Genomic DNA, 16,006 nt, shown 5'->3' with positions numbered 1-16,006 from the left:
ACTTTTGATTCTCACGGTAATACGGGACGAAGTGTGTCCCTTTTCAGCTCAGTACGGGATGTGTACTTTTGTTTCCGAATACGGGACGGTTCCGTTTTTCAAGGGATGGTTGGCAACCCTACAGGTGTCTCTATTTTTGACCAATCTGATCCCTGCCGACTGTATTGTCATTTGTTTAAGTAAGATACAGAAAATCTGCTTAAAAATGACCAAAACACAAAGAAAATGTGACTATACTGGCTCACATGTTAGTCATGAATGGGATGAGAGCAGAACAGTTTTCTTTAATTACGGGCTCTTTTCATAATTTTATTATTACCAACCACCACAAACCGGGGGAGTTTTTAATTTTGAATATGTGGTCACCCTACATTAGCGTTAGCAATAAGACAAACATCTCTCACAGAAGTTGTTTAGAACATTTTTAACATGTTGTCATTGACATTCACCACTGTCTCACTGTCCACTGTTTGATCTTTAAACATTTATTGCTTTTAGTGTCACCCGGCAAGAACTCTTTAGAGACAGAATTGGACAGGAAGTAGTGGCGCTAACAGTCAGATTGCCGGATGTTATTGCTCACAGGGCCTATTGAAATGTTCATTTTTTTGTATTAATTACAAAAGAAACGTGGACATGAAGCCAAGTTGTTGATGTGATTTGATGTTTTGGTTTTCAAGATGATTATCCAATCCAGAAAGCAGAATGAACAACAATCCTCTACTCAGCTTGTCTGATCTGAACGGTCATTACCTAAAGCCCAGCATCAGTGCTAGTGTGATCGGTAAGAATGGTAATATATGCCCCTAATACTATGTTAAGGTACTATGTTTAAGAGTAACTTTTTTTTTTTTTTAGCATTCATCATATCTGTGATCGACTGCTGAGCCTGGGATCCTTTGTTTTGGTGATTGATAATGCCTTCACCCACCACTTGGTGGATTTTGCGCTTTTTCTCCTCATTGTATTAAACTTCTGCATGAGAGAAGCAGTACAAAATCACTCGAGTAGTTCTTCTTATTCTTAGGTGGGGTTTACGAAATGTTTTACACTTATTATATGTACATTGTTAAAACAGTTATCTGTAGGAAGAGCATGTTGAATGAGGCTAGGAAAACATTTTGTTGCTTTGTTTTGGTATAAATAAGATTTTTTTTTTTTTTTTACATTGAGTGCGTACACATGTACATCAGTATCCCAGTTATGATTGGGTTTTTTGAGTATCCCGGTTTCGTCATGGTGCATGTATCCTGCAGTATCCCAGTTTCGGTATGCCGAATAAGGGAGTATCCCTGTTATGAGAAACCAGGATACTGTAGCTGGTATATTCCGATAGTAACAGGGATACTGTGGTATGTATACTGTATGCAGTATCCCGAATACTGCAACATAAAGTTGAGTGCGCATGCATCCAAAAGATGAATACTTTTCAGTCTTTTCATCACAACAGTAGCAACATAAATAAAGTGACCAACATAAATAAAGTGACCAACATAAAGTGACCACAGATGAGTGAAATGACTGCACTAAACCTGCACATAAATCTGCACTCCTATGACCTGCACACTAGAGATGCACGGATGGGCTATTTTTTCATCCGCAACTGTGACACAAAACTCATCATCTGCCCGTTATCCATTTGCACCCAAGGTTTTGACCAATTTTCAAAACTGCACTCGCCCGCCATCCGCCAATTGATTTTAGATCTTAGAACAATCATAGAGCAAACAAACTCATCAAACAAAGGAACCTCGATAAAAATGCAAACTATACAGCTCATTCAATTCACTCAACGTGCATGTTCACATTCTTAATTGTCCGTAACAACCCCAAACTTGCCTGGCTGTCTTGCGCAGCTAATAAATTGACAACATTTTCCGACTAGGTTATTTTTTAACCTTCTTACTACTATACTACAAGCATAGACTGTACAATGACACTAGTTTTTTTCAGATGTAGGTAACAATACTTAACAATATAGGCTATATATATATATATATATATATATATATGTGGTGTGTATGTGTGTGTGTGTGCGTGTGTGTGTGTGTGTGTGTATATATATATATATATATATATTATTTTTTTTTATTTGAGTAGTTAAACCACCACCTGCCCGAATTTAATTAAAAGAAGTGAGCTGTTTTTTTCCCGTGGCTCCTCCCGGTGTCCCCCCGGAGGAGCTGGAGACGTGTCTGGGGTGAAGGAAGTCTGGGAGTCCTGCTTAGGCTGCTGTCCCGCGACCCGGCCCGGATAAGCGGACGAAAATGGATGGATGGATGGAGCTGTTTTTTTCACCGCTAACAGTTTCTGCAAATGATCCATGTGGTTTAAGTTTTGTTTTTGTAAAACGTAAACAAATATGCACAAAGCTGAATTATATTGTCAACGGGCTGATGTGGTTATGGTTTATGTGTTGTAAAGTTGAGTTTATTTATGCACAAGATTTTAATAAAAAATCTGCTGCTTTGTTTGGTTTGATCTGTGCAGTTTATTGTGGGATTCCTCATTGCTCTTTAGCACTTGTTAGGAACCTTCCAAGCTCCTAAAGGACGTCATGCTTGTTTGTATTTTTCCTAGCTTATTAAATTGAATAAAGTTACATTTCACACTTGCGCATTTGTAAGATATGAGTATGAGTATCTGAGTATGTGAGTATCTCGGTTTCTCAGCGCGCATGTATATGCAATAACCTGAATACTACCATAACCGGGATATGGCTAATAACCGGGATACTGATGTGCCTGTGTATACACTCATTGTGGACTTTGGACTTTGTGGACATTGTGTACTCTGCCATCTTGTTTCCACACAAGCTTATGAGCCACATGTAAAATACTGTTGATAATGTTTATATTTCATTGTATTGAACTTCTGCATGAGAGAAGCAGCGTAAAATCCCTCCAGTGGTTCTTTTTGTTTTCAGAGGTATAGTACAACATTGCCCATTCCAGGATTACAACACTAGTGCAGCCTCTGCAGCTCAGGGAGAGTGTTCTGGAGGTTCTGAGCGTTCATGAAGCCTGTCCATAAACTGAGAATGAGACAAACTTGTGTCCTATGTACAGGTTAAAGGCCCTGTAGACATTTTTTTCCTTGCATTTGAGGAAACTTTGCCTTGCTCCAAAATATCTTGTATAAGCGACTCTTGATGTCAAAACAAATCAGAAGTGTACTGTCTGCCTTTAATTAGAAAGAGTTTTATTATGTGATAATTATTGGGTGACCAGAATTTCAAAAATAAAAAACTGGGACATCCTGTTGATTTTTTTGTGGTTGGTAATAATAAAATTCTGAAGTGAGTGCGTAAATAAGACAATTTGTTATGCAGAGACCATTAATGACTAACATGTGAGCCAGTTTTACCACATTTTCTTAGTGTTTTGGTGATTTTTTTTTGTATTTTACCTAAACAAATGACAATTTATGCCTCTCTTGACTGTTGACAGGGATCAGATTGGTCAAAAATAGGGACATCTGGGATGTTTCTTGAATAAAACTTACAGGGACAAATCACTGGTTTTGTATAAATCTGCTGGGACAGGGGACACAGGGCTCAAAACTGGGACTGTCCCGAGTAAATAGGGACATGTGGTCACTCTAGATAATCAGGAAGTGTGAGTTATCATGCTAGTTGTTGTTCGCTTTACTGTCACGGCAAAACTCTCTGGTCTCTGAGAGTTATGAAAAGTGCTTCTAAATTCATTGAGGTGAATAATTAGGATATATCTGAATGCATAGGGTAAGTGCGGAATAACTTTGGGCTACTGCGAACTGTTTAAAATCAACTAATTCTGTTTTTCACATTTTAAAAAGACCTACCTTTTTACTTGCTGTTCTCCATTTTTTTTCTCTGTATTATGCTGTAGGCCTGGTGGGTGTTTTTATCTTGTTGGTTAATTGGGTCCCTGTTTGTCTTTTTTTTTAGACTCCTGATGTGTCTGCCTAACCTACTCATATTATCTTTTCATTAGGTAATTTAAGTTAGTTTTTACTTAAATTACCTAATGTTTCTGTGGGGTTTTAATGTTTATTTGTAAAAGCCTTTGGCCATTTGCCTTTTTATTTGTGTCTTTTTCGTTGTTTATTTTGGGTATAATTTGTGTACACTGAGTTCATGTTAATTTGTTTGTTAACCTTAGCTGTATTTTTTGGCTTGTTTGACTAGTGATGTGTCCTTCGTGTCAAGGCTTTGAAGCGTGTGCCGAGTAATCCAGGAAAGCTTTGGTGAAGCGCGTATCAAGGCTTATATCGGTGACATATGTGGTGACGTTTGAAGCCTCGTGAACCGCCCGTACCACGTGACTGGTTCGTGGATTTGGCGCGCGATTTGAAACATAAGAGTCAGTGAAACTCAACGGATTCCCCCTCACATTTTGTGGTTTTGGGTTATTGCGAGTTTGGTACATTCTATTTCAGATTCTGAGCCAGCAAGAAAAAGAATATTTTCCCTGTTTGGGAACATTTTGAGCTGATATCTTCTAATAAGGTACATAGTAATAATGGCATCATTATATAAACAATATTACTAAATACACAAATTTGACAACACAGTGTTTCCCCTGGTCTAATATATTTCTCGTAAAAAATAAAAATTTAAATCAGGTGAAGTGTCTACTTTTTCTTTTAACCCTACCATTATACATGAACACTCACTCCATGTTAATAAATCACAATTTCTGTTGATGTCACAAACATTTATTTAATCATTCATTTATTCTGTATAAATCTTTCCATCAGAACCTCGATGATCATGTTGATTGTTCTATTGTCTCTCTGCCTGTTATACGTTTTTTGACCACTTGATGGCACAGTGGAGCAAATGAAGCACCTTGAACCATCGGCTCAAGAGGTGACCAAATGACTGGAACGCTTCAGTGCTTCATGGTGCTTCATCTCACCATCACTAGTGTTGACTCTTTTTTTCTTGCTCCAGGGCTGGTTGGACGTGGGCGCCCGTCTGGTGGAGGGTTGGTGGTCGGGTCTCTCACTTCTGCTCCATCAGTCCTCGTGTGCTGTGGTATTTTTTTGCACTTCTTCACGTATTTGCATGTTTTAGTTGTTTTAGTAAATTGTGTTTATTTGTGTGTGTGTTGCACGGAGTGTGATGAGTGCTCGATCTCCTAAAGCTTGATCCTCTGCCGTGTGTGCCCACCGCCGGTTAGTATTTTAACATTTTTAGTCTTCTCTCTTTGGGAGAAATATCCTATTTAGCTAGATCAGTATTTATAGAACAAATACCCTATTTTTCGGACTATAAGTCGCACTTTTTTTCATAGTTTGGGTGGTCCTGCGACTTATACTCTGGTGTGAATATATAATAACATTTTCACACTGACAGCCTTGAGAGGGCATTCTAGGCTTGTGTGTCAGTTTTCTTCGCATATCTCCTGCAGAGAAAGCCACTGTCCTGCTGCAAGTAATGAAATATGCAGTAGAAAATGGTAATCGAGCAGCAGAAAGAAAGTTTGGAGTGAGCGAGAAACTTGTGAGGGACTGACGGAAAGTGAGAATGAAGAACACAGCTTCACGGCAACTGGGAGGGTGCACCATGTAACTGTCCTGGAAGTCACTGGATGACAAAGCATGAACTTCAGTGACAACTGAAGTTGCACAGAGTTGCTCAGAAGTGACACCAAGGATGAAGAATTCAATGGATTCAATGGATTTAGTGATTTGGAGTGAGATGGAGAGTTTGGTAAATTTATGTTCTGTTGTTTATGCTATAGTTTATGAAGAACTGTTATTATGTTACATTAACATATTAACGCCTGTTCAGCCTGTTGTTCTTTATTCTATTGTTATTACTACAACTTGACTTTCAAGATAAAATATCGGTTCCTGATCCCTGATTTTATAAAATTAATTTCCCCCAAAAAGTGTGACTTATAGTTCTGTACGACTTACATATGTTTTTTTCTTCTTCATTACGCATTTTTTAGCTGGTTGAGTGTTGCTGAGCAAAGCCAAGTGTCTACTGGCTCAGCCCGTCCATCCTCTGGCTCCTGATTTTATCCTGATGCCTTCAGGGTGTCAGTTTTATGCTCCGATACGAAAAAAACAACCGGTTCTCTAATTCTTTTGTGCCCTGTGCTATTAAGTTGTTAAATTCTAAAGGTACAGTTTTATGAAAGTTTTACACTGTAATTTGTACTTTATTTTGAGTTCCACTGGTGGACTGCAATGGACTGACACACTTTGTGTTTGTTTGTGTTTGTGTGTGTGAGAAGTGAGAACTGCTCTGAGATGCTGCTAATGAATTGCCTTATGGGATAGATAAAGTTTTCTGAATCTGAATCTGAATTTATACTCTGGAGCGACTTATAGTTAAAAATACGGTAATAATAAATGATCTATTTTTCATAAACTGGTGGTTTATAAATAAATTATTCTCAAACTTTATATCTGTCTCTCTTTGCATCCTTTATACATCTAACCTATAAATTAAACCTAAGTCACGGATGCATATGGAAATAAGATAATTTATGTTTGTGTATTGTGTATATCAACAGACTAAACGTGGATTAGACATTAAACACAGAAAAATAAACAGTTTGAGCCACAACTAAGATTCTTATGCAGATTTTAATCCATTTTAATAGTTTTTTGCTTTTGCTTTTTTAACATACATTTCGACTTTGAGAAGAGGTTTAATTTTCATGCAGAAAAACGTCAAGTACTTTACTCCGAATAGCTCCATCAGATCCATGTTAGCGTCGTCACAGTTAGCAGAATATGGCTTTGTCTTTTAAAGTCTGTTTTCATTGTCCAGAAGGCGCAGCCACTAAAGAATCTGCCATCACACAAGGGGATAACTGGTTCAAATCTTACTCAAAGCACAAATGTGGGTTCTCGGGACACCAGAATAAAAAGTCCAACAATGTCTAACAAAGAATTTCCAACGTATGGGATGATGTCACTTTCGGATCCAACTGGAAACTTCACAGCTGATTCTCGCTTTGTTTTTGTTCCTTAGAGACAGTTACCTTTCAAAACGCAACCACAAAATTCACTGTCATTCTCCCAACATGTAAAGGTCACATTTGAAGTTTTATCCAATGCTTACAACAGAGTCAAAAATACTGTTCCCCATTTGTAGTGAAGTCCATTTTCAGCACGGAAATGCAAAAGAGACCTTTGAAAACTTGCAGGAGCACTTCAGTGGGTTTCAACAATGCATTTTTGTTCACTTCTGAGACAGCCTTACCAAACAGTATGAAAGTATCTAACCTCTTGTTATTCCTTTGCTCGGAATGTTCCACAGTATGGCGTTAAACAAATCTGTCTCCGTGGAGAAAAGCAGGTGACACCATTAGGTCACTGCATGTTTTTCAAGGTGTTTTTGTGCTATAAAAATGTGATAATACATGCCTCATAGTTGAATGCCATACTGTGGGACATTCCCGTTAAAGATCGCCATGGAGAAAAGCAGATGGCAAAGTCCCTACCAGAAAAGTGCACCTTTAAAGAGGAACTAAACACCTAAACTCTGCTAAACTGGGGAGTACCTGGAGGACAGGAAGGATTAGGGACAGTGATTGGTTAAAACAGAGATCGACTGTAAACGTCCTAAAGATTTTTCACATTTTTCATTGGTTTAGCGCTGACAAGTGGTGAATACACGCTGTTTTCAACACACGTGAGGAAATATAAAACACAAGAGGATTTTATGGTGATGCATTGATGACTCTTTTGTGATCGTTAAAAGACTACAATCTGTTTGGAGGTTCAGATCTGGTTTTACACATGTATGAGCGCTGTTATGTGGCAGATGTTTGTAATTGTCTGATATCGGGGCATTTGCTAAATGCTCTTTGGAAACGGTCTGCTGCGTAAAGGGGACAGCTGTTTGAGCTGTTTGACCCGAGCTGTTGTGATGGTACAGTTGTGGATCTGCTTTTGAGCTCTGTGGAGGAGAATAAACACAGGCTCTGGGTGCAATTGGTGATTTGCAGATGAAACAAGACAGAATAAAGCATATTTTTACTGTAAAAACTGCAATGAGTGTATGTGTGAGGATCTTTTTGAAATTTAATAGCTTCTTTATCAGGTAGTTAGTTACTTTCATCAATCAGTAACACAGTTATTAACACAGATACTTGGGGGGGGAAAGCAAAGAGTAATTATAGCTAATTACTTTTTTTGAAGGATCATGTCCAACACTGGGCGACAGTGAGGGGTTATCAGGAACAGTGTGATTGGTCTAACAGGTATCTACACTTCAAACACCGACCCTGCAGCCTGGTGTTTGTATCAGAAAAAACTGACTGTAATCAGAGCAGTTCTGTGTGATGTCACCAACAACTGGAAATTGCAGAGCCCGAAGACAGCACTCTCTTAGGCTGCGTTCAGACTGCAGCCTGAAGTGACCCAAATCCGATTTTTTGGCCTCTATGTGACCAGTATCTGATCTTTTAATGACAGTCTGAATGACACAGATCCGATTTTTTCAAATGTGACCCAGGACACTTGGATATGTGCTCCTAAAACCGATACATCTAATCTTTTGACATGCGACTTCAATCTGAAAGGTCAAAGCGCATTCATTCCCTACCCTAACCTACACGTTATCAACAAGACACAAACGTCACTATTCTGGGCTGAAGTAGGCGAAAATTGTTAATGAACTCCGTGTCACTGAAGCGAAGCACATCACCTCTTACCACTCTTGGCTACGTCTCCACATCCACACATTCCTTTCAACAGACGTCGCTGCCACTGCCCCACAAAACACCACGACCAAAAACCTCGTCCTTCACCTTCTCAATCTCCTCCTTAAAACAAGTAAGTTGTTCATGTTCTGGCTCCGGTACGAGAGGAACTTTAAAATCTCCAGGTGCTCAATGCTGCGTCCATGTTTGGACAACTTCCATAAACACAGAGCACGCTCACTGCGGTTGACGTCATCGTGTCTCCAGTGCACATGCGGGACACTTTCGGGCTGTTTAATGTTCACACTGGAGTCACATACAAGTCACATTTAATTGGAAATGTGAACGACCTCGCAAAAACATCGGATTTCACAAAAAAATCCGAATTGAGCGTTAAGCCCTGCAGTCTGAACGTAGCCTTAGATTTAGACCCCCAACTATATATATGACATACAATTGTGTTTTATATTAAATTGGCCTAGTGTCGTGTATAAACAGCTGCTCTGTTATTGTACATTTCAATACTAGGGGGGTGTTCCGTCGAAGTCGCTTAACAAGTCCAGGCTTATCCTGAAATCCTGAGTTGAATCTAGCTCCATCTCCAGTTTAAGCCTCAACTCGTTCCATGACAGAAATAAGCCTGAGTCTGACCAAAGCTAATTCAGGCCTGAAGTTTAAATTTGTGCTTGCAGTGACTCTGGAAAGACCAGAGAAATGGAGCAACAATGTCACAGAAAATGGGCCAAAAGTGTGACTTTTTAAAATGATCTGATTAAACGAGAGAGGAGCGACAGCAACACGGACAAGAGTTTGATTTGGGACACTGAACTTATCTGGTCATTCTGATCTGAGGAGCAAGAGGAAAGACATGACTCCCTCTCCTCTCCTGTTTTCTCGTCCTTCTCCCCCGGTCGCTCCGTGGGTAGAGAGGAGGCTGACTGCAGATTGCGGAGTGTGGTGCCTGGTTTATACACCTGGGGAATGAAGTTGCCTCACCTCTTCCCAATGCGTGGTAGTGTGTGTACTCTTCACATGTAGCCTAACAAGAAATGATAAAATCCGGGCCGACGTGTTTGCACTTTGACAGGGAGTGAGACACGAGGGAATGAAGAGAGAGAGACATACGTGATGAAAGAGCAAACAACCAGAACCCACTGAAAACCAATTCACTGTCATCCTTCAAAAAAGAAAAAAAAAAAGAAACAGTCTAATCAACCAAAGAGTTCGTGACCCCCCTGTTGAAGAGTTCTTCTTTAGGACACATTACAACACCAGTAAAAAAGTGAGTTAGTGTTTAGTTCTACTTTAAAGGTGCACTATGTCACTTTTGCGGTGGAGGGTCCTTTACTTGCTTCTCTCCAGTTCTTTGCTTAGAAAGTCTGGACTGTTACACAGCCTCCCCAGTGGCCCCGATGGAAAGCCTCAGAACTTTAGCTGATCCTGTGCTCTCCCTCGTCGTCTGTCTCCTGGAGAAGCACCAGGTCTTCAGAAGAACCTTACTCCGTGACTGAGTGTGCCCTGCACCACCACCACCACCACCACCTCCACAGCAGCAGCAGAAGCAGAGGGACGCAGAGGGGGCCGGGCTCTCCAGCACCGGACCGGCCGCAGGGAGGGGCAGGGCCTGGGCAGGGGCAGGGGCGGCGGCGGCGGTGACGGGGGGTACGGAGGTCTGAGGGCCCGTGCGGAGACAGCGCCCCCTCAGGACGTGCTGGAAGGCGCGGTTGAACTCCTTGCTGAAGCAGGGGTAGATGATGGGGTTGATGCAGCTGTTGAAGTAGCCCAGCCAGAAGGTGATCTTGAAGACGGTCTCAGAGGGCTTGCAGGAGGGGAAGATGGAGCCTACAGAAGCAAGGAGGAAAAGGTGTTAGAATATAGTTTAGGTATACTTAAAGGGGGACTATTCTGCTATACTGACTTTTTGGATCTTTCTACCATGTTATAATGTTCCATCATCAAAAAGAATGTGCAGGATAAATCATACATGGGCTTTAAGAAATACGTCTTTGAATAGGTTGAAATGGAACTAAACAACCCAAACTCATTAACCCTAAGCTTTCAAACTTGTATGTATATATATATATATATATATATATATATATATATATATATATATATATATATATATATATATATATATATATATATATATATATGGAGGGCTAGTTATTTTGGAAGAAATGGGCATTTTTTTAAAAAATAAAAGATTATTTAAAAGTATTATTTTAAAATATATATATATATATATATATATATATATATATATATATATATATATATATATATATATATATATATATATATATATATATATATATATATAATATATATATATATATATATATATATATATATATATATATATACATATATATATACATACATACATACATACATACATACATGAGGAGTGTAACAGGTCTGACAGGTATCCACAGTTTAAAGTGCCTATGACAGGTCAAACTCATTTTACAAAAACACAGTTAAATCTTTACATGTAAGATTTCTGCAAAAACAACCACATATTGCCACAATTTGGCCATTATTCAGTTATGGGGAAGTCTATAACTGTTACCTAAAACTCCTTTATTGTCTGACAAATATAAATATAAGAAAACACCTTTATTTTGTTGAAATCATGTTTAAAGTTAAGCTCCTCCTATAGCCATATCTGTTTAGATCCATGTATGTGTGTGTGTATGTGTGTGTGCAAGCATCCATATCCAGACCCCCTGCTGTGATGCTGTGATTGGTGGATTCCATTTAAGATGGCACCTGGATCCCCTCCTGCTGATTGGTGGAAACCGTAACACCCCCAGCCCCCTTTAAACGGACCCACCCCCTGCCACTCAGGGCAGCTGTTCTGTCTGTGGACTTGCCTCCCACCTTTGTGTCTCTCGGTGTATTTTGTTGGAGACACTAGAGTCCTTGTGACTTAGAGACTGGTTTTGTTTTTGAGTTGTCATTTTGTATACGTTGTTTGTTTTAGCCTACTTTAGTTTTGCTACTCTGTTTAGAGGGTCTTTTTTTACTAATTATTGGAAATATCATCTTTTGTTAACGTTACCTTAACAATTCTTTTAAATAAATCACAACTTTAGTTTTACCATTTTTTAAAATCTTGTTCATTTTGTTACTTCCCCCTGTCCCTAGCAGAGCTGGGTCAGAGTGTAATACCTTATCCCACCTCAGTAAATTGGTATTGATTGATTAATAGGATTGCATTAGGTAAGTCTTCCAATTGGTTTGTTTTTTGAAATTTTGTATCGGTGTTGGTAATTGGGTGGTGGAAGTTTGCCAGTGTTGCCTGTAGCTGTTTTGAAGGCTGCTGTATGTGCGAAATTGTGCCTTATGCTGAGTTACAGCAGATGAGGTTGGTAGACGGCCTGACCGGACAGACTTCCTCGTCCTATGTTCCTCTTGCCTCTCACATTCCCCAGCTCCAGAGATGGGAATCTGTACTCTGCGTACCTAGCCAGTCTCAATGGAGGCTGAGGGTAAGGGAGAGGTGGCACTACTTTGATTTGCCTTCCATCTCCCAATCCGTTATAGTTTAGTTCTGTGTTGTGCCTTTTTTAATTTGGCCACTTGATTCTGTTTGTAGGTTTATGTGGTTTTCTTTGGGGCACTTGTGTTTTAGTTTAGTCAGTGTGTGTGTCCATTTGTTAACCACTTGTTTTGTATAAGCCTGCCTGACCTCCTTTTGTGGCACAAAACTCAGTTTATTCTGTTGTTCTGTTTCTTAGTTTAGGTTATTTTCTGTATAGTTTAGTCTGTTTTGTTAATTTACCTTTTATACCCCTGTTAATTAAACATCATTTAATTTATTCCATTTTACATCTTGGTTTTATTTTTGTTACTTCCCTGTCCCAAGCAGAGCTGGATCATAACAAAAGTATTAGAAAAAATGTGTTGCTTCTGTGAAAACTGTGTCAAACTTTTGGATAGAATTCTCTGTAGAGTGATCTTATTGGGGTTTAAGGGTGCGTTCGAATTATCCGTCCGACTTGGAGGTTGGAGGACGTTGCCTAGCGACACACACTGACTTGACCCTTTTCCTCGGACGGTGGAACTTGGAATAACTCGGAGGAGACCAAGCATGGATTCTGAGATGGTTCATACCACAAGTCTTGGACTCTATTTTCATTGTGTTTGGAGCTTTGGTGGTTTAAATGACAATTTCAGTCACTCGTATTACTGCAGTACAATACTGCCTCCGTATGAGTGCCTATGGGTATGGTAGTATTACTGCAGTACCTTACTGTGTCTGTATCAGTGCCTGTGGAGATGGCGGTCGGTGTTGTGGCGAGGCCAATATTGAACACAGACTTGTTTTAAACGGGTGTTGCTAAATGTCCTTAGAGTTGCTAACAGAAGATAAACAACAACACTTTTCCAGTTGGTGTCCATGTATTTCTCTAAGTCGGACACATGACGTCATATCCAAGATCCAAGTGGGAGATGGATGGATAATTGAACGCACCTTTAGAACTTTCTACTTCTGCAGTTTTCATATATAATAATATTTTTCCACTTTTCTTTGCAAATTGCTTCTTGATTTGTTTAAAAGTATTATTTATATTTACAATAGTTAAAACCACCAAATTAAATAAAAATTTGAGAATAATACAAATCTGTCATATGCACTTTACACTCCGCTCCTGCAGTCAGGTGTTTGTATCAGAAACATCTGAAACTGTCTGGAGTCAATCGCTGGTAGTAGCTGCTGTGGCTCATGGAGGAAACACACTTATGTTTTTGAGCAGAAAGCTGCAAATGGACCTAGTTTACATTAAAAACTGCCAAAAATAATCACTTGAAACAATAGATAATGCTGTAAAAACACCATACATACAGTTAAGGATTTAGTGTTAATGTAACAATAAGGGAACACTGTTATAATGTGTAAAAGATCATGAAAGTCAGTTTTGCACGGTATGTCCCCTTTAATGAGACCAGCGTGTCTGCTCTGACCTCTGCTTTTATCGTAGTGAAGAAAAAATGAGCAAAAAAAAGACATTTTAAATCAAAAATCCGGTTTTATCTCTGAGATCGCTGGCGTGAAAAGCACACAGCGAAGCATTTATAAGCAGCTCCATTAACTGTCTTGGAAGTGTATATCTCTGTCTGAATGGGGACAACCTTGCAGAATCCTCTGAGTGAACCACAGGGGTGTACAGTATATCTCTCTGGCACATGCTGGTGTCAGTGCTTCGTAAGCACGTGTACCTTCTCACCCCCATAAGACACCCCAGGACCTCCACATCAGCTCACAAAGAAAAATCCAATCATTCCTCAACCTTTTTCAAAATTGGAGTTGTGAGTGTTCATTTTCCTGGATAATGCCGTAAGCTTATAAGGTGGAACCAAACATTTTAGGATGTAGGGAAGCAGTCGGCCTGGTGACCTCCAGGTACTGTCCAGGTTCTGGTCAGAGAGACTGTGTAGCCATTTGTGTCTCAATGCTAACTTTTATTAAAATGTTACATCTAACATAACACAATTTAATTTGTAGTAAGACTGCCCAATTACTGTATTTTCCACACTATTAGGGCAGTCTGGATTATAAGGCACGCACTGTCATAGACCTGAATGTGATAAGTCCCATTGTGGCGTGTAACTGTCTGTGGAAAATTTTTAACTACGTTTTAAAATTGTACATATATAGGTTGAATATAAGCCGCAGGTGTCCACGTCTTCAAGAATGTTTTCAAGTTTGGGTCGTCTGCTTTTATCGCCTCAAAGTTTTTGTTGTCTTTTTGCATTGAGTCAGTTCGTCACGCTGCCATCACCAAAACTCACCATTGACTCACTGATGTCAAGCTCACGTGCAGGAGCTCTGTTTCCTTCTTCTGCAGCCACATCAATGAAGTGCAAAATAACTGTTCAAAACACAATCAAATGAGCAACTTCCTCAGCGCTTCACCCCCGTCTCTCCCTGCGCATGTCTCCTGCAGAAAGAACCTCTGTCCTGTCTGTATCATGTCAGTGTCTTGTAGATTTCAGCAGATTTCAAACTCTCTCGGGGGCGGGGCTAGTTCTGTCAATCAGGTATGAGTGGATGTGCGGCTACTGAAGTTTGAGACGTTTCTTCTTGTCATTTATGCATACAGGCAAGACATATCCCCCTCACTGAAGTTAATTTAGCTTCATAACTTATTTTATCACATGACAGTAAACTGTTTAGTGCTCTGACAATATCATGAGCTAGTGCAGCAACTTCATGTTAACCCTAGATCCATGTGTAACTGCACAGACAGCGGCGTTTTCGGCACTCAGGCTGCGCATATCCACCGTGTTGCCAAATCATAGACCTTATAAGAATGGACAATGTGCCAAACAAAGAATCTGTCCATATATTAGCAGCAGGGTTGAAAGTGTGAAAAAAAGGTAGCAGCTTATAGGCGAGTTTCAGCTGACGTCATTGTTATTAAAAGCCCGCGTTGCATGCTGGGAAATATTTTGGTCGGAGGCAAGAAACAGGATAGCGGTCAAACACAGTGCGTAACCTCGTGTATTTATCCCCGATAATGGTAAATTCCTGCTGCATTATCGGATGCACAAATAGAAGCACGGAAGAAGGAAAATGTCTTTTTCGTATTCTGAGTGAAAAGAACCACTAACGGTGAATTAAACGGCTTTCAAACATTCACAGAGCAAACGTAGAAGATCCTAGCAAACCGTGGACTCCAACAAGTTCAACAACACATCGAGACTCTTGGAGGTTTTCATCTTTTCTGCTGTGAATGGCCCAGGAGTTTCCACCAAGTCATTGTGGATATCGCCCAAGTGAATATTTGTCAAGGTAGTTGGCGATTCCGACCAGAAATTTGGTTTGGTCCAGGCTTTGTCGGGGTTGAAAAGGGTGATTTGGCCAATTTCTGGTCAAATCGTCTTGGGTCTTCTGCCGTTAGAGTGGATAAATAACCGGGATCAGTACCCTTTACGTGCTTTCTCGCTCCGTCCGTCATGTTGAATTAGTGTTTATTGCTGCCGACCAAAATAATTCCCAGCATGCAACGCGCGCTTTTGTAAACAATGAAACTCGCCTATAGTCCGGAAATTACAGTACTTATTTACACTGAAGCTTCTCACTGAAGGAATCAGAACTATGAATGACTCATATGAAATGTATTGAACAAAACAAAAAATAAACTCAAAATAACTCAAAACTTGTATTAGATTAAATTTTTTTTAACAGTCACTCTTTGCTATGATTATTATGTTGCACTTTTTTCATTTTTTGACCCTGACAAAATACAGTTCAAGTGAAAACCAGTTCAGAAGGCTTTATCAGGAAGCTCATTGAGAGAAGACCAAGGATTTTCAGCGCTGTCGATAAAGTATTTACTACA

The 16,006-nt window shown here is 39.7% G+C and overlaps 1 protein-coding gene across 1 annotated transcript in view; it reads right to left on the bottom strand.

Moving 5' to 3' along the window:
* Positions 1-10,038: 10,038 nt before the first annotated feature.
* Positions 10,039-16,006, bottom strand: part of adra1ab (adrenoceptor alpha 1Ab) — a 40,991-nt gene continuing 35,023 nt past the window's right edge. Inside the window, exon 2 of the mRNA XM_020919261.2 lies at positions 10,039-10,493. Coding sequence (XP_020774920.2) covers positions 10,039-10,493 — 455 coding nt within the window. The remainder of the gene's footprint in view (positions 10,494-16,006) is intronic.

The sequence above is a fragment of the Boleophthalmus pectinirostris genome, unplaced genomic scaffold (genome assembly GCF_026225935.1).
Source record: "Boleophthalmus pectinirostris isolate CB_2022bp ecotype Guang Dong unplaced genomic scaffold, ASM2622593v1 HiC_scaffold_18, whole genome shotgun sequence".
Classification (NCBI taxonomy): Eukaryota; Metazoa; Chordata; class Actinopteri; order Gobiiformes; family Gobiidae; genus Boleophthalmus; species Boleophthalmus pectinirostris.
Note: the sequence above shows the minus strand (reverse complement) of the source record. Positions and strands in the feature narration are given on the sequence as shown.